Source organism: Lygodium microphyllum, chromosome 28 (assembly GCF_053477565.2).
Source record: "Lygodium microphyllum isolate KBCC chromosome 28, Lygodium_microphyllum_v1.1.10, whole genome shotgun sequence".
Lineage (NCBI taxonomy): Eukaryota > Viridiplantae > Streptophyta > Polypodiopsida > Schizaeales > Lygodiaceae > Lygodium > Lygodium microphyllum.
Window position 1 is genome coordinate 116,941,326 of NC_141162.1, and position 17,831 is coordinate 116,959,156.

At 45.4% G+C, this 17,831-nt stretch overlaps 2 protein-coding genes across 3 annotated transcripts in view; both read left to right on the top strand.

The window, feature by feature from the left end:
- Positions 1–381: 381 nt before the first annotated feature.
- LOC148011900 (NAD(P)-binding Rossmann-fold superfamily protein) overlaps positions 382–17,831 on the top strand; it is a 68,112-nt gene continuing 50,662 nt past the window's right edge. Inside the window, exon 1 of one of the 2 annotated variants that reach the window (XM_087670943.1) lies at positions 382–540. In XM_087670943.1, coding sequence (XP_087527069.1) covers positions 526–540 — 15 coding nt within the window. In that variant the 5' untranslated portion in view covers positions 382–525. The remainder of the gene's footprint in view (positions 541–17,831) is intronic. The other variant, XM_087670944.1, reaches the window with a different exon arrangement.
- LOC148011901 (uncharacterized) lies at positions 15,684–16,527 on the top strand. The gene has a single exon (XM_087669882.1). It carries the CDS (start codon positions 16,000–16,002, stop codon positions 16,525–16,527), a length of 528 nt encoding a protein of 175 aa, XP_087526008.1. The 5' UTR covers positions 15,684–15,999.

Here is a 17,831-nt window from a genome sequence, read left to right on the forward strand (position 1 = left end):
TCTCACAAAAAGGGATGTGCTAACAAAATGCTAAGAGGGTCAACTCTTCCAATTAGTTGATGGAAGAAAGGCAGAGACCGCCGAAAAAATCAGCTACATGGGTCAGACATTTTCGCGATGGTTTTTAAAATTAAAAAATGTATGTTTGAAAGACCTTTTGTAGAATGATTGGGTGCGACTAGAGTGAAACTTGTATTCCACAAGTGGCTCTTAATGTGCCCTAGGTGCGACGGGGCTCTTAGTGTTATAGTCATGGTTTTTTTTTTTGTTTTTTTGTTTTTTTTTTGTTGGGGGGGGGGGGGGGGAGGGAGGGGGTTTTATCTTTGTTTTTGGCTCTCGTTCACACATTCCAAACATAAGTGGGCCAGAGCCTCTCCATGTCTTCAAAGTTCCAAGTAGCCTGCCAATGATTGTATACTCTCACGTAATATATCTTGCCGTTCCTCTTGCAGGAGCTCAAAATTTGCCTCTTACGTAACTTGGAAGGCGGGCAAGGACGCTGCTCGCAAACCAAAGCTTAACAGAATGGTGTTCATCCAGGTGATACAATCTCTCTCTCTGAGCACATACCGTCCCGATAACAGTCCTTGACATGCAGATGATGCATTTTCATGACCGTGTGTAGTCTGTTTCTATGCCTGTAATGGAAGTTTCCTTTCAAATGGTCTCACTGCAGACCCAATGTAGTCTGTATGTATATCTGTAATGGACATTTCCTTCCTAATTGTCTTGCTGCAGACACAGTCTTTGATTTTCCTCACAAATTCCCAATATAATACAACACAATTCATACAGCAAAAAGAAGAATGACCTTCAGTTCCTGCGGACCTGGGACTCATGCACTTTTTCCCATACTGCCCCTCAGATGGTCTGGCAATGTTGCCCACCAGTTTGTCTGTTCACACCACCATCCTATCTGTGATGTACTTAGCTACTCTTTACAGAGTTCCTTGTACTTTGTATTTTATCTCAGGGGGATTTTCTTCAAGAAGTTAATCATGGATATCTTTTTTTTTTGGGGGGGGGGGGGGGGCGTGAATGACATTCAGCACGATTACATAAGGCTAAAGATGGTCCTACATAGCAAAAAGAACAGACTGCTTTATTCTCTTCCCAAACTGATGTCTAATCTCTCAATGGAGATGCTGGAAATTAAGGTTGTCAAACACACGACAGCTGATCCAACTCTATATTGAGTGTATTCATTATCGCAAAGCAGTCCTTGTCATTAATCCTCAATTTCAGATATCAGGATGCAGGTGATTACCACATCCTTTCTATACCTCACTTAATCAGGAGTGATCAATGCATAGGGCCAAAGTACTGTTGGCAGCTTAACTGAGGTACTTCACACATGAATTATAAGCTGAATAATCTTAAAAGGCCCCTCCTTAAAGGCTCTAATTTGGGATGCTTAGGACTTAGTTTTTAAGTCCTGGAATAGACCCACGAGGCTGTAGAAATGTGCCTTTTTGAAGGTATTGGTGAATTTTTGAGTTATGTTTAGAGACAATCCTCTATGTCGCCCTTTTCAAGCAAATACTTTATCTCAAAGCTGACTCAAAGAGAGGTGTCCTCCTTGGGGCATCTTCTTTTGGGATTGGGTTTGAAGATGGCACAAAGGTGAATGATAAGTCTGAATCAAAAAATGCAGGCGAATCAACTAGTGATACCCTTGAGTAAACACATATGCACAACTATAAATTTTAAGTAGAACATCACAGCTTAAGCCCTTGTGCATGTCCAATCTCCCAAATTGTGAGTAGATGCACATGAACAAACTGCTCTAATTTCTTCCCAAACTGATGTCTACCTGGGGTTGCTTATTGCAGTATGCAGCTCTAAACAGCCTTAATTCAGCATAAATGTCACTAGAAAGAGTGTGAGATGATGGTAATCAGCAGCACTTGTGGCTGTTGGTGGACTGAGGAACAGTATCAAGACCTGCAATTTGTTACATTGTGATCATTAGGATACCATTGTGGCCCGCATGGGAGCATTTTGTCTCTATAAGCAGCATCATGCTGCTGATCTGGATCAGCAAATGGACTGTGTGCCGTCTTCACTAGTTGGATGTAGCTGCATTGAAGTACAACATGGTGAAACACAATGCACATGTATGATTGGCCAGCTTGCATGCAGCCTGGATTGGGAAGAAAGAGATGAAAATGACAGTTTTTACTTTCCGTTTTGCCATGTAAAAATCCAGACTGATTTCTCATGAATAAAAGATGAAATGTCCCGCCCAAACTTTCAATTCGGCTGCCTGAACTCTAAAATTTAATGGGCTGCCGAAACTTTGGCTGAAACTTTAGATTTGATTGGCTCTGCCAAACTTTGCCCCAAACTTTTATATTAAGGTTTTAACCACTCTTTTGGTCCAATTGAAAGTTTTCACATTGTAACCTTTGGCGATTATAAGTTTCAAGGTCCTGCCCATGTCCTGCATTGCTATTGCAATATTCACCATGCCTAGGCTTAAGAGTAAGTTCACATGCTTTGTGATACTTGGGTTAGTTAGGCTAGAATCTTTAGGCTACTTATCTAGTCAGGCCCTTTGGACAAGCTGAGTAGAACCATTAGCTAGGTATCATATTGGCCATCCTTTCCTTTTTACATCGCACATTCTTTACTTTTACTTTCATCCTTAAGTCTTGCAACAAAAGTATCTCAATATGAAGCACTGGTTGTGGGTCATCAAATATTCCTTTGCTACTTGTATACTAGGCTTGTATCTTTGTCAAGGATAAAGGTTGCAAGGATCTACCAATTCAAATTGCGCTAGAGACATGGATTTTCAGCCCTCTCATGGTGGCTCTATGTTCACTCTTGGTTGAGCCTTCCTCCTTGGGCTGGCATTGAGTTTGAATGAGTTTTATGCACTCAATGCTATGATGAAGGCCATTTCTCCTCATTCCAATTGACACCTATGCTTCTTCTCCTTTGGCATCGACTTGATGGCGAGAGGGGATTGCTTTCCCTGTTTGTGCATCCACCATGTTTTGTTTATCTTCTTTTGTCTTCAACATTGACATCTTTTCTTGTGTGTACATTGATAATCCTTGCGTATCTATCGTAAAAGGGAAAGCTAACACTAGTTGTGTTGCAAAACAGTTGCCTTTGTGGCTATTTTTACCCTTACCAATAAATATGTTTTGTCTCTTATGGCAAATATCAGGAAAAAATCGTTTTAGGGAAAGATGACCACATAAGATAGTGATTTAAATAAATAGAAAGGGTCAAAATAAGCTAGAAAGTGTATACTTTCGCAGCCACCTTTGAGACCATTTTGATAGAAAGTAGGTAATGTTAAGTGCTGATCAAAACCATCCTTTATTAGGATAAAAATTTCATGAAAAATTCTTTGCCTTCTATGTTATGCATTCTTATCAAGAGAATTGCAATGTGAGTATGTTTGTCAACTATTATAATAGTGTTATTGAGTGCAAGTACGATCAATTTTCATACACTTTGGAAAGTCCCATTTTTGTAAATAGTGTATTTTTTCTGGAAACTTGTTCTAAAGCTTTATTCTACCATAACTTTGGTAAAGTCCCATCAAATTTTAGTATCATATGCACTTGGGGGGATGGGGGAAAGAGCTGCTCAGACCTGCATTAAATACAAGTCTGTTTCAGCAGCAGTATGTGCTAAGAGCAATTAAAATTCCTTCTCATCTTCTCTCTTTTATGTCTATCTTGCACTTGTACATTGCAAAAACCAACCTTTCCCCTATCATCATCTCTATTTCATGAATTCTCTTCCTCTCCAATTGCTCTCAATACCACTACTCTCTTTTCTCACAATGGCCTCTCATGATGTGCCTCAATTTGACGCATTGGTTGTGAGTGAACCCCAATGCATGGAGGATCTTTGTTCGACTTCTACTAATCCTAAGCATATGCATGTGTGTCATTTCAAAGGCTCTTCTTCCCTCATGCTAGATACAAATTCTTCGCTTGTGGTGGCTTTGCAAGCGTAGGCTAAAGAGATGCAATGGCAAGTCATTGAGGTATACACTCTCATTTTTGTGCCCATAGCCATGTGGGCTTTGCCTCTTCAATGAAAACTTGATATCTTCAAAGGGGAGAAGATGGATAATAATGAGATGGACATTGATTCATGGGTTGTTGACCAAATGGACAGCATAGTTTGATCTACATCAATTTGATGATGTGCAATATATCGGATGGGTATTGTTTAATGTGCAATGGAAGGTGTATGCTTGGTGGGCAAGGCTATGCACCAAGCTTGAGACATGGATGAGATTTCAATCCTTTTTTTGGAAGTGGTTTGTAATGGACAATCGGATTGAAATTTTTGCAAATTGTCTAAGTTGGACATGGGGGAGAAAATCTTGGATGCTCAATCCTAGGAGCTCAAGGACCTTCTACACAAGACAAAGGCCTTGGACATTGCAAGCATCAGATGGGTATAGTTTAATTTACAATGGAAGGTGTACACTTGGTGGGTAAGGCTATGCACCAAGCTTGAGACATGGATGAGATTTCAATCCTTTTTTTGGAAGTAGTTTGTAATGGATAAATGGATTGAAAATTTTTGCAAATTGTTTGAGTTGGACATGGGGGAGAAAACCTTGGATGCTCAATCCTAGGAGCTCAAGGACCTTCTACACAAGACAAAGGCCTTGGACAGTTGTTTAGACTCCTCTTGCTCAACCGCCAAGACCCACAGACCGCTTATTCCTTCAAGCGTTTCAAGCGAGCACTAATGGCTACCTCTCACATAGTCCACGCGCTATCCCTCTCTACGAGTGTAGTGAGCTTACCTTGATACTTGATTGAGTTGCTTCCTCTCTCAAGCACTTCGATAGCTCCACGATTCGTGATGCAAGCTTAAGCATCCTCAAGCCTCTTCCTCCAAGTTCCATCCGCCATAGCCAAGCGCGAGAGAAGAGAAGAGAAGAGAAGAGAAGAGAAGAGAAGAGAAGAAGAGAGGAGATGGTGGACGGCTTTATCTCCAAGATCCCTCATCTTCACACACTCACTCCCTCACTCACTCACACTTCCTCCGTCAAGCACTCACAAGTAAGCAAGCAAGAGAAGAGAAAGAAAGAAGAAGAAGAGTCCACTTTGCCATACACCAAAGAATGAGAGTTTCCATTAGCTTTTTGGCTTATATACGTGCCCTATATCCCTTGGGCGGTCATTCCCTTTTTACATGGCTGGTTGTGGCCTAGGCCCTTTTTCCCTTTGTCCTAACTTCCTAGCTTAGTCCTACTGCCCTTCCATGGATACAAATTGCACAGGAGGGAGCTTGGCGCTCTTTTACAAAGATTTTGGCTACGCCTTTATATTTAAAGGTGTGCCTTTTTGCTTTTGGCTTTTTTGCAGCTTCCATGGTTGCGCCTTGGACTCTTGGTGGTTATTCCCATGCTTTTAGATTTTTTCCGGGCCCGTTCTCTTATGAGGCACCTTTTCCTTTTTTCCGCCTCAGGCTTGTTCTCTTGATGCCTCTTTTTCCGCTTTCCCTACTTTGCAGTAGCCGAGCGTCAGTCCCATGGCACTGCTGGGTGGTGAGTTGGACAGTGGTGATGGGGTAGCTCGGTGGCTTTTTGAGTTTGTATACAAGCCCTGGTTGAGGATGTGTTGGAGGGATTTATGCTTGGAATTAAAGATGGTGTTGGAGTGAGTCCCTCCGGGGAGCTGGTTGTGGGGGAAATCTGTCTTTAAAATTGAAAATGGTGTTGGGGCAAACCCCTGTCTTAAGGTTGTCCAGGGGTGGATCTACCCTTGAAATTGAAAATGGTGTTGGGCGGATCCTCCTTGGAGAAGCCGAAGATGGTGGACTTGTCCTTGAGGTTGAGGATGCCGCTAGACGGGTTTCCTTCGTTGTGCCTTCTCCTTGATGCGGCACGATCTTAACTTGCAAGACAAAGTTGTGCACTTCCTAAGGGGTGTGTCTGCCTTATCGTGGAGTGCGTGGTGCATGTGCTTGTGGAACTGGGAGTTGGGTTGAATCTCAGGGAAGTTTGTGGTGTTGTTCCACACTTGAGGACCCAGTTTGTGCATAAGGGAGGTGTGGTGCAGGGAACTTAGGGTGATAGGTCTAACCATAGGCAAGAGTTACCTTCCTAGGTATGTCTTGTCCTTGATGTGCCCTAAGCACGTGTGGTGGGGAATCAAAAAAGCTAGGTGGTTAGACACGAAGCCGGCCGACCGAGGCCACTGAACGCACCTAACTTGAGAACCCCTAGGTGCAGTGATTGTGACCTATGTGCAGCTTGCTGTGTCTACGTGTGATTTCTCTTTCCATTTCTATTCTTTGTGATTGCCATTTCGCTTTGTACCACTTTGTCTGTTTTTTTTCCCCTGATCTCTCGTCTCCTTCTTCTTTTTCTTTCTTTTCATCTTTAAAAAAAAAAAAAAAACAAGGTACATAGTCATGTGACAGAAGTTAAGTCTTTGTCATCGGAGTGAGGTGGAGAAGGGGGACTTAATAGATTTGTCAAGGAATTGACGGCTTTGGAGATACCCCTTGAGGTTTAGGCGGACTTGAAGGGTGGTGGTGGAGAGGAATGGATTATTGCAGCGGGTGAAGCGGCTATCATTCATATCCTGTAGAAGAGCTAAGCAAAACGAAGGTAGTAAAGCAGCTCGCATCATTAGTCAAGCCATTGCGCAACTATCTATAGCGTTTGGATCAAAATGGAGGACTGGGAGGCTGCGCTTCTGCGAAGTGAGGTCTTGCCTAAGGAGTATCCTAAGCAGTCTAAGGTAATTATAAGTAGTAATAAAGGCAGGATCAGGGCATGAAGAGAATTCGTTAGTGAAATGGATTAGGGTATCATACAAATTTTCTGATGTGAAGATGAGGGCATCTTCATATGTAGTACAATGTGGATTATAAATCATTGGGAAATCATAGTGGCCGTGGACATTGGAGTTAAAATCCACCCCCACCCTTCGAGGGTAAGGCATAAAAGTTGGGTCATTCCGCTCGAAGGGTTGGGTGTTGCAAAAGGCCATCTAAGTGTCCATGTTGGTGTCGTAGATTCTTCTTCTTCATGTAGGTTGGCATTCATAGCCAAGCATAGACCTTGGCATTTCAAAAACTTTATTCTGCAAAAATTCTGCATCTTCATTGCCCCATAGTGTGGGGTTCTGCTCTCTCTCCTCTAGCCACTTCTGTTCGAGCCTGCCTCTGATGTTAATCACCTCCTCCACCATCTTGATAGGCAACACTCTACGCAGGGTGGTGGGGAACTGGAAGTTAAAGTCGAAGGGGCTCCTTGCCATTTCTTGTTTCTCCTAGATTACAAGGTCGGCGTGGAAGCTTGCAGGGGAATCGTCCTCACATGGTGGGATAGGTGCCTGGGGTGCCCTCACTCCCTTGGCAGTCCATTTTCTTCTTGTTTCCTCCACCATTTGTTTTCTTCTTTCCCTCAGCGTCGCCTTTCTTTTTGCGGAGGTGTCTACGTGTTGTTGCTCTTTAGGCCGTGGGAAAGGAGGCGGTGGGACAATCTCTTCCTCGTGTGGCCCCATTTCAAAGTTCATGTCCACCTCCCTCTCCTGCCTTGGCTCCTCCGACTCTTCTTCGGTGAATCCAAGTGCGTCCACTTCTTGTGGGGTTAGGCTTGCCAATAGGAGATAGTGGCGTTGCTCTTCCAGGCTTGGGCCAACTCCCCTAGGTTGTGGCGGCATTTGGAGGCCTGCTCTCAACGCTCTATGAGCCATTCCCAGTTTTTTTCTTCATGGCCTCTATGGACTCTTTCTCCTTTGCTTGGGTGACATCCAATAGGGTATCCAGGAAGGCACGTTGCTGCGTTTGGAAGCTCACTTGGGAGGCCTCTACTTTGCTTTCCGCAAGTATTTTGTCTTCTCTACTTGAGCCAGGCGGTGTGCCAGGGTTCTCACCCTCCCTTCATTGTGGATTGCCCACTCGTCGGCTCTCTTCGTCATCTTCTCAGAGTTCTCCCCTTGCCTGCGTGTTAGGGGTATTATGATTGACTCTTCTTCTTTCCCCTTGTGGGTGAGCTTCTCCCTCTCTGTGCTCAATTCCTCTCTTCAGCCTCTCTTGCTCATCTATTTCCAGAAACACTCTGATTACGAGGTCTTCGACCTCTTGGTGATGCTCCTCCCTTTCCTGCTTCCTTTCTGCTTCTCTTTCAGCAAGCTCTTCCATGCTTGATTGGATTCTTTGCAATTGAGCTTCCAGTTCTTGCTTCCTTTCTGCTTCTCTTTCAGCAAGCTCTTCCATGCCTGATTGGATTCTTTGCAATTGAGCTTCCAGGTCTTGTTGGTGCAGTATCAAGGTTTTATATTCGCGTTGTAGTGCCACTAGTTCTTGGTTCTCGTCTTTGAGCTGCTGTCTCCAGGTTTTCTCCTTTTCCTCCTTGGCACCGAGTTTGGCCTTTAGCTCACTAATTTCCTTTTGGTATGTGGCCACTTGCCGAGTTTTTTCCAGTTGGAAGGTTGCCACCGACTCTTTCTCGGCTTCCAACTCAGCCACTACTATTCTTTTTTCCTCCTTGGCCTTCTCCAGTTGAGAAAGTAGCTTCGCAACGTAGTCGTCGTAGTTAGGGGGTGGTGTCACAGTTGCAGGGATGGGAGTCATGGAGTCCCCCACCTTTTGCCGCTTGGGGTCCTGCCTTGACTCGGCATCTATTGCTGCTGCTGGTCTCTTTTGCCCTACAGTCGGGGCTTTTGTGCTCTTTGCCTAAGCTAGCCCGGTTAACAAAATACTGCATCTAGGCCATAAGATTAGTAGCGGCGGCTAGGGTGCTTTGTGTGGGTGTTGTTGTTGTGAGGGTAGGCACCATGAGGGGTGGGATGGAATCGACGGGGGCTTTGCCCTTGCCCTCCTACGCCATGGTCGGCGTGTCTTCAGGTACCTGAATGCTTGAGCATGGGCCCTTTTCTCTCCTTGGGCTCAAGGTGTCAATCTCGCCTCGTTCGACTTGCTGCTCCATTGATCTTTGTTTGGCTAGCTCAATGTCTTCCTCTTCCTTCTTCCTCAACTACTCCTTTTTTGCGGCTTTTCTCCTCCTCTCTTCCTCGGCTCTTTTTGTCTCATTCTTGTCTTTTCCCAGGTCCACTTTCTCCTTTTTCTTCCTCTCTTTCTCCTATTTTTTCTGCATCGTCTTCTTCTTAGGCATCCTTGCCCTTCTCTTGCTGGATTGAGCTTCCTGCTCTCCCTCCTCCTCACTAACTGTCCTCTCGCTTGATTGTTCTTTGTCCTGCTGAGAAGGTGACCTATCAGGTGTTTCATCTGCTCCCTCTTCTCCGTCTTGTGCCCCTTTTATTGCCTTTTGGATAAGGGCGGTCAAGACTCCTCCATACCCTAAAAATGAGGCTTTGGCTAAAGGCTTCTTCCTGTCAGTTCCTTTTGATGTTGGGGACTCTCCACCCGCCAGTCTGCTTCCAAGGGCTAGTGCTCTGGCAGATTAGTTTATGCTCTTCCTGACGTAGCCGTTCCAATCTACCTCATCCAGCGAATGAGCCGCTACGCTTTCCAGCACAGGCACACTGATCCTATGCATGAGCGAATTGTATCTTTGGTTGGAGAAGAGGGAGTGGATCACCTTGGCCTGCAACCTGACATCTGCATCGTGAAAGTCCTGGATGCTTATGCCATCGTTTGTCAAGACGCTCTCCTTCCTCATTCCCAGCATGGCATAGACATCTCTTCTTTGCCTCTTCTTCACCTTTGGTTCCAATCCCAACGCCTTTTCCACCAAGGCCCTGCTTAGCGGGACTTGCACTTGCTTGATTTCTTCTATGCTTGCCAAGGATACTGTCCCACACTCCTTGTCGGGGTCATATGTCCTTAGAAATTTCACGCACTTAGTGTGGTTAGGCTCTTGTCCGAACTTCTCGATGTACTTGGCGAGGTTGCACTAGTCTACGATCCTCTTGACAGCCTCCTCACTGGTCACGACCTCTTCTATGTTGTGAATGCTCCTAAATCTGAGTTGGGTGTATGCCCAGCTCTCAAGGGAGAGATCGTACTTTGCTCTTTCCTCTTCCGTGAAGGGGAGGCGATGGGCTCGGTGTTGTTGTGACATCTTCAGCCTTTGTCATAAGCCATGGTTTGTCATTAGTGCTTTTCAAAATAGTTACTTGTTGGAAGAAAAAAATTCATGCTTGCTAAACTAAAATGTTTTTAGTACAAAAATAGGCTTTTTCTTCCAAGCTTTATTTCCAAGTCTGTGACATTTTCCTCGATCGCTATCCAATGTTTTCCTTCCTTTTCTCTTCTTAGGTGTGGGCTGAGGTTTTTAAGGTTTGTTTTTTTCCTTTTCTTGTTTCCTTAGGTATTTGATTTGATTTTGATTCACCTCACCTCACTTACCCCACCCCCCCTTGAGATGAGAAGGATCTTTCCTAGGATTAAAGAGTTAGAGGGTGAAGGGCTTTCAGCACATAGTCTTAGTGTTTTACCTATGCATGAGCCAAGCATAGAAATTCAGGTTATATTCTAAGTTAGCATAGCTGTCCATGTCCAAAGGGCCTATGCCCACATGCGTAATATAAGTGAGGACATCAAGCAAGAAGTCGCCGGAGTCCACTCGGCTAGCGATGTGCAGCTCTTCCTCGGTGAGGATGCGATCTAAACAAGGATGTCCCTTAATGTGTTCTTCTAGGGGTCAGTTACGGATGGTAGTCAACACCCTATAAGAAGTTGGAGCTACATATGTTGGGTCGTATTCCGATGACTTGATTGTGCGTCGCTGCTCAACATTGGTCATGATTTGGCATCCCTCTAGTTCCCATTGCAATTGAAGAGGGTACCATTTTTGCAAGGAGGAGGATTCGTTGTCGGCAAGCTGTTGCAACCACTCGATTTCTTGGTCTGTGGCCATGACTGCAGTTCTGTTATACGACGTAATGAGACACTATGCGGTTGCCTGTTCTTTGGATATCTCAGTTGCAATTAACTCCTCAGCTGCTTTGAAAGCCTTTACAAATACAAATTTTGACTCTTCCCAAGAGCATTGGAGCGTGTGTACTTCCGTTGCTATAGGCTCTTCCAAGAGACCTAAGTCTAGTTGATTATAGCTTTTAGCCAATGTCATGAAGGTAGCGTCTAAGCGTCTTAGGCAAGCAACCAAGTCGTCCCCTGTATTTTTAGCTAGATCCACGGCTAAGGTTAGAATTAATCGCCGCTCATAAGAGGGTTTAAGGCTAGCAGGTGGTTGAGGTTTGACGGTAATAGAGAGTTCAACAGCTATTGGTTTGCTCCTGAGGTTGTAGCTTGGCCTTGTGTTTGATGGGTTTGTTTGTAGTTGCGGGTGTCACACCACTAGGTGCTTCGGAGATTTGAGGGGCACTAGCGGGACTAGATTTGGGCGGTTTGTTAGTAGCAGGCTGCGGTTTTGGGTGATAGATTTGTTTTGGCCCTGCTGCTCTAGGCGTTTAAGGTTCTATGGACTTGGCGGTCTGATTCTCTTGTGGCCTGAGTACCACACTTGTCGGGATGGTTCACGTGGTTAAGTTTGAGGGTGTCTTTTGAGGAGCGTCTTTGGTTATCGTGGCTTTAGGTACCTAGACAGGGTTGTTATCCTCATAGTAGCCTTGCGCTTGCAATAAGATCTTCGAGATTCATTGCGGCTTGACCATTGGTTGATATCGGTAGCTTCTGCTATGCTTCCTAGGTTTCGTGTGTGGGTCCTTAGCTTTGCAAGGGCGTGGGTGTTTGCTTCTAGGTGGCGGTCCTTGATGTTTAGATACCCATTTGAACTAGAGTTCATGGGCTTCAACGTTGGGTTCAACGGGTTGCTGGCATCGAGACTTGGCAGGTTGTGACGAGTAATGATCCCCCTCCTTAGACTTCAGAGTGGGTGTCTCTAATGGTGGCTTTGCGCACTTGAAAGGAGTCACGCCGCCCTTGCTAAAAGCTGTAACTATACTGATGGTGCCCATGGCTAGGTGGATACGTTGCGATTCGTAGTCGATATTGCAACGAACTTGCTTCTTAAAGGTTCGTTCTAACAACGATTCTGTACCTGCATCTTTAGTGTTGGGCAATACATGAAAGATTATTGGCATGCTTCTAGACTCGATAGAAACTGTAACCTTGCACTTTCCCAAAAGTGTGTATGATCGGCCTCCATACGGGCTGAGCTTAGTGTTGGTGGACTGTAACTGTGGTTTGCTAATTTGGGTCCAATGATCATGAGCTAAGACAAAGTTAGCTCCCTCATTGATGAATGCATTGATGGTGCATGTGTGCTTGGCAGTGACCGTTATGCTCAGGTAAGCTGGTTCTATAGCTTCCTCATCCTCATTATCCATCTTAGTGATAGTGGCTACTTGTACTTTGACAGGGGATGCTAGCATTGGAGGCTCATGCAGTAGGTGCGTGGGAGAGAAGTACTTTATGCAGATGCCATTGAAAAAGCCTATCCCCTCACCTTCCAGGGTCTCGAGTTCTACGCTGCCAGTTCGGTTGATGGTTCGAACCTTGAAAGGACCTAGCCCCCGAAACTTCATTTTCTGCTTATGTCCTTTGACTGAGTACAACAGTGCTAAGTTGCCCTGTTCAAAGTTGTGCTGCTTGACATGCTTGTCAAACCAACGGGTGCATCTTGCCTTCTCGCATATTAGTGCATGGGTGGCTAGAAGTCGGATAAGCGTTTGAGCTCAATTAGGCGTTCTGTCCATACCTCCTTCCGGCCCCATCTCTCTTGAAGGGCTATCCTGAGGCTAGACACGAAGAACTCTAAGGGTAGAATTGCCTCCGCACCATAGGTCAACCTAAAGGGGGTCTGTTCTACAGCCATCTTGTAAGCCGTGCGGTAGGCCCACAAGGCCGCCATCAAGTAGAGATGACCTTCGTCAAGACGTTTACCAAGATTTTATTGTGGATTTAGCTTGGCCGTTTGCCTGAGGGTAATAAGGTGAAGATTTCCGATGGATGATTAGGAAGGTGGATAGGAGGTGAGCTATCACTTCGTTGATGAAGTGTGTGCCTTGGTCACTGACTAGTTCGATGGGGTAGCCAAACCATGAGATCACTTGCTTCCATAAGAACTTGGAAGTGATTCTAGCATCATTTTTTCTTGTAGCCGTGGGACTAATGGGTCTGATGAAGTCAATCCCCCATTTCTCAAAGGGTGGTTGTGCGATAATTGGGGTTAGCTCCATGTGATCCTTACGAATAGGAACCTTAGTCCGTTGGCACTCATCACAATGTTTCACAAATCGTGTAGCATCTCGGAAAAGAGTAGGCTACCACAGCGGGGACTGTAGCACCTTGCGGGCTGTCATGTCTTCGCTGAAGTGTCCTCCTGCGATTTCACCGTGTGCCTTTGTGAGTACGTCATGCATCTCATGCTCACACACACATTTGCGCAACAATCTATCTTGCCCCAACCTGTAGAGTTGGCCTGCTATCAATTGATAGGGTTAGATCTTCAGGATGAGCCGCCTAATTCGGGCCTTTTCTATTGGTCGTTTAGGTAGTCCGTGCTCAAGTACTTGAACTATGTCATGTGCCCAATACGGCGTCATGTCGGCTCTAAACAAATCCCTTTTGCTAGACAAGCTGAATAGATGTGCGTCTAGTAGTTTGTCTATAATGCCTTGCCCAATGGATTCTCCTATGGGGATGCAAGACATATGATTAGCCATGTAATGTTGCTTCCCTTTACGTACCAGCATGGAGAAGTCAAACTCCAAAAGCAGTAGCCATCTAGCGATGTGTCTTGTAGCGCAAGGTTTATTAATAAGATACAACAGGGCTTGATGGTCAACAAAGAAGGTAAAATGCATAGCCAAAAGATAATGCTGAAACTTCTTTACAAGGAACACCATAGCCAAGCCCTCTCTCTCATTTGTTGAGTAATTTATTTCGGTCTCAGTGAGTTGTCTGCTAGCAAAGCTCACTGGGTAATCCAGGTTGTGTTCACCAGGCTGGCACAACACAGCTTCCACGGCGAATTTCGAAGTGTTAATGTGCACATGGAACGTGAGTGTCCAATCCGGGGCTCATAGAATTGGTACTGTGCATAGTTCCTTTCGTACGTCGTACGGACAGGTTCGTACGGTACAAACCGTACAGTACGTATCCATACAAATTCGTATAAATTTTTGGGCCTATTTGGGCCATGTCGCTTGTGCCACTTGGATCCCACGTCCCGCATTTTTTTTGCCCCCGCTTTTACTCCGCCTGCCTGTGTGGCACTTTTTGGGGGGGGGGGGGGAAGCCTTGGATACCTCACCCCACCCCCTTTTCCAGCCATGCACTCCCCTCCCTAGCCCTCTTTGGATTCCTTCTAGCTAGCAGCCCTCTCTTTGACTGTTGACCCCTCTTTGACTCTTTGAACTTTGACCCTTCTCTCATCTACAAAAGGTGCTTCTCTCCTCCGTGCTTCCACACCAATTCAGCAAGCACTTGTGACTTACCATTCTCATCTTCCTCTCTTGGATCTTGATTCTTGAATGGACCTGTGATTTGTCATTCTCGAACCTCACCTCCCATCCCCTCTTTCCTGCACCCTATCGAAGCATTTGCCATTCTCAAATCTCATCTCCCATCCCCTCTATCCCGCACCCTATCAAAGCATTTGCCATTCTCATCTCCCATCCCCTCTCTCTCACTCTTGCTCTTTCAACTTTACCCCAACCCTCGGGCCTCTGAAGTCTCCCTCTCAACTTTCAAGAGTTGAGACTCAAGCATCTCTCTCTCTCTCTCTCTCTCTCTCTCTCTCTCTCTCGGGCCTCTTTATCTGTCATCGGCACCATGACTTGTGAGAAGCACGAGGCCTTCAATTTGCATGCGATCCATGTGAAGAGGGACACGAAGAAGGCCAACTCCCACCATTGGACATGCAAGTATTGCGGGAAGCGCTATACAAGTGGTGCAACTCGGCTTCTCCAACATCTTTCCAAGACGGGGGGGCAAGTTGCTCCATGCAAGGAGATCCCTCAAAACATTGCGGAGCAGATTCTCGCCAAGATTAGAGGGGGATCCACAAGAGGAGGAGGAAGTGGCTTATCGGCCTAACTCCTATGCCTACTAACAAGGAAGTATCCAATGTGGGCGTATCTTCAGCCATTGGATATGCAAGTATTGCGGGAAGCGCTATACAAGTGGTGCAACTCGGCTTCTCCAACATCTTTCCAAGACGAGGGGGCAAGTTGCTCCATGCAAGGAGATCCCTCAAAACATTGCGGAGGAGATTCTCTCCAAGATGAGAGGGGGATCCACAAGAGAAGGAGGAAGTGGCTTATCGGCACCAACTCCTATGCCTACTAACGAGGAAGTATCCAATGTGGGCGTATCTTCAACCAATGCGGAAGAGGCCTCTACCATTGGTGGTGGGGGCTCCACATCCGGCTCCGGCTCCGGTAAAAGGCAAAGAGTGGAGGCTCATGTGGTGCCAGAGAGACAATCGTCTGTCTCTCAAGCTCCCGATCATGTGCGTGGATCGGTTGCCTTTCTTAGAGAAAGGCAATGACTTGCGGACATTGAAATTGCATGCACGGTGATTGAGTGCAATCTTGCATTCAATGTCCTAAAGCAAGAGCAATGGAAGAAGATGGTAAAAGCCATTGCCAATGTGGGTCCATGTGAAGGATGGACTGGTGTCACATACAACGATATGAGGATGAGAAAGATTGATGAAGAGAAGGAGAGGATTGATAGAGCCCTTGATCCTATTCGGGCCGCATGGATAAAATATAGTTGCTCCATTCTCACAGATGGATGGAGTGATCGTAAGAAACGGGGCATCATCAACATACTCGTCTCATGTCCGCTCGGCACTTACTTTTTGCGGGCCGTAGATACCGGCAAGAGGGGGAGAAAAATGACGGGCGCATTCATCCTACTGTCACATTTGACAAGCCATCATTGAAGTATACATTGCAATTTGCGTTTTAAATTTGTTTCATTTTCTTTCATTATGATAATATCATGATTCATAATTGAAATTTGATTTATACGTAACTTGTAATTTGTAAATTGTGGTTGTAGGTGGGCCCATCAAATGTGGTGCAAGTTGTTACTGACAATGCATCGAATTGTCGGTGCATGGGCTGTTTGCTTGAGGCCGAGTTCCCTACGATTGTGTGGACTCCATGTGCAAGTCATTGTTTGGACTTGCTCATGGAGGACATTGGGAAGCTTAAGTGGGTGAAGAGGGTGGTCCATAAAACTACATTAATTGTCACATTCTTCACGGTAAAGATAAAGGTGCTTGCGGTGTATCGTGAGCATAGCACACTGGAGTTGAAGAAGCCTTCTTCAACTCGCTTTGCTTACATGTGGTTATTGTTGGAGCGCCTTTATGAGGTGCAGTCCGCCTTGCGCCAGACATTGGTGTCCACTCTATGGAATAAGTGGGATGAGCATGACACAGAGGAGGCCAAAGCTATGCAACGCTTGTGCCTTGATGGGAAGTTTTGGCAAAAATTCCGTGCCGTTGTCATTGTCGTGACTTCCTTTTATAGGGTGTTACATATGAGTGATTGTGAGGGGTCCACTATGGGCCTTCTTGTTCACTTCTTTAGAGCGGCATTGGCGGAGGCACGTGCTTGTATAGTGATCACAGAGACATAGCGTACACTTGTTTTAGAGATAGCAGAGAGGAGATGGGCGTGGATGCATAAGCCCATCCATGGTTTTGCCACATTGGTACATCCGGCCTACAAGTCACCGACGGTCATGGATGATAGAGAGTTTCGTTCAGACTAGCTTGCTTATTTGACTCGTGTGGTCCTTGTGGGTGACCACAATGCAGTGCTAGAGGAGCTAGAATGCTATGCAGATCAGAGAGGGCACGTGGCTTTTGCTTCTTCCACTTGTTGGAGGAGAGAGTCACTTGTGAAGCCTTTATTTTGGTGGCAAAACTTTGGATACGCACTGGAGACCCTTTAGCCCTTAGCCATGAGGGTCCTTGCCGAGGATTGCTCTTCGGGTGCACGTGAGAGAAACTAGAGTGCCTATTCTCTCATTCACACAAAGATTCGTAATCGGCTTAGCACATGACAGTTAGGGTGGCTAGTCTATTGCTGCACTAACTTACGCATGATGAGGGCTATGATGAGCATGGGTAGTCCGAAGTAGGTAAAGTTTAAACACTTAACCATAACATTTAAAATTTGTTGTTTTAACTTTTAAACTTTGAACTTTGAAGTTTAAACTTTATACTTTACAATTTAGACTTTAGTATTTACAATGATCAATCTTACTTGCATTACTCCATTGTGTAGGTGAATGTTGATACATTCAAGTTGACGGGCGACACTCTTCCGAGCATACATAAGGAGGTGGACGAGGAGGAGGAGATGATTTTTACAAAGCTCTATAAAGAGCTTATAGCAACAGATACTCGTGACACTCGTAGTCAGCGTGCTCGTGGGTGAGCTCGCAACCGAATCACAATGTTCTAGACACCTTCTTCTCCAGTTCCTTTAATGTCTTATCAGGCTTCTCCATCATTGGAGGCCTTGAGACGTATGGACTTGATGAGGAGGACGACACTCCACTTTCACCTTCATCTTAATCTACTCCTATTCCAGATTTCACTCACATGACAGAGGAGGACTTTGTGGAGTACTATCGCAATAAGTACGGTGATGTTTACACCCCTCCTACCAGTTTTGCTACCACATTCGGACCGGTTGGTGAGGCTGGCCACCTCTCCGACACAGGGCATTCAGAATGTTTAGTGATCCATCTTCATCATCTCAGCCAGGTCCAATGTTAGGTTTGTACAATTCTTTTGTGTTGTATGAATCAAAACCCTCGCTTGTTTCTTCTTTTGAGGTACAGAATCCGAATGGCTTTGTGTATGTGAACTCCAATAGAGGGGGCTCACGAAGCAGACGGAATTCAGGTACATCTACAACTTCTATTTCATT

Bases quoted from the DNA above. Each gene is read 5' to 3' on its own strand.
- LOC148011901 (XM_087669882.1), top strand. From the start codon at position 16,000: ATGGGCTGTTTGCTTGAGGCCGAGTTCCCTACGATTGTGTGGACTCCA.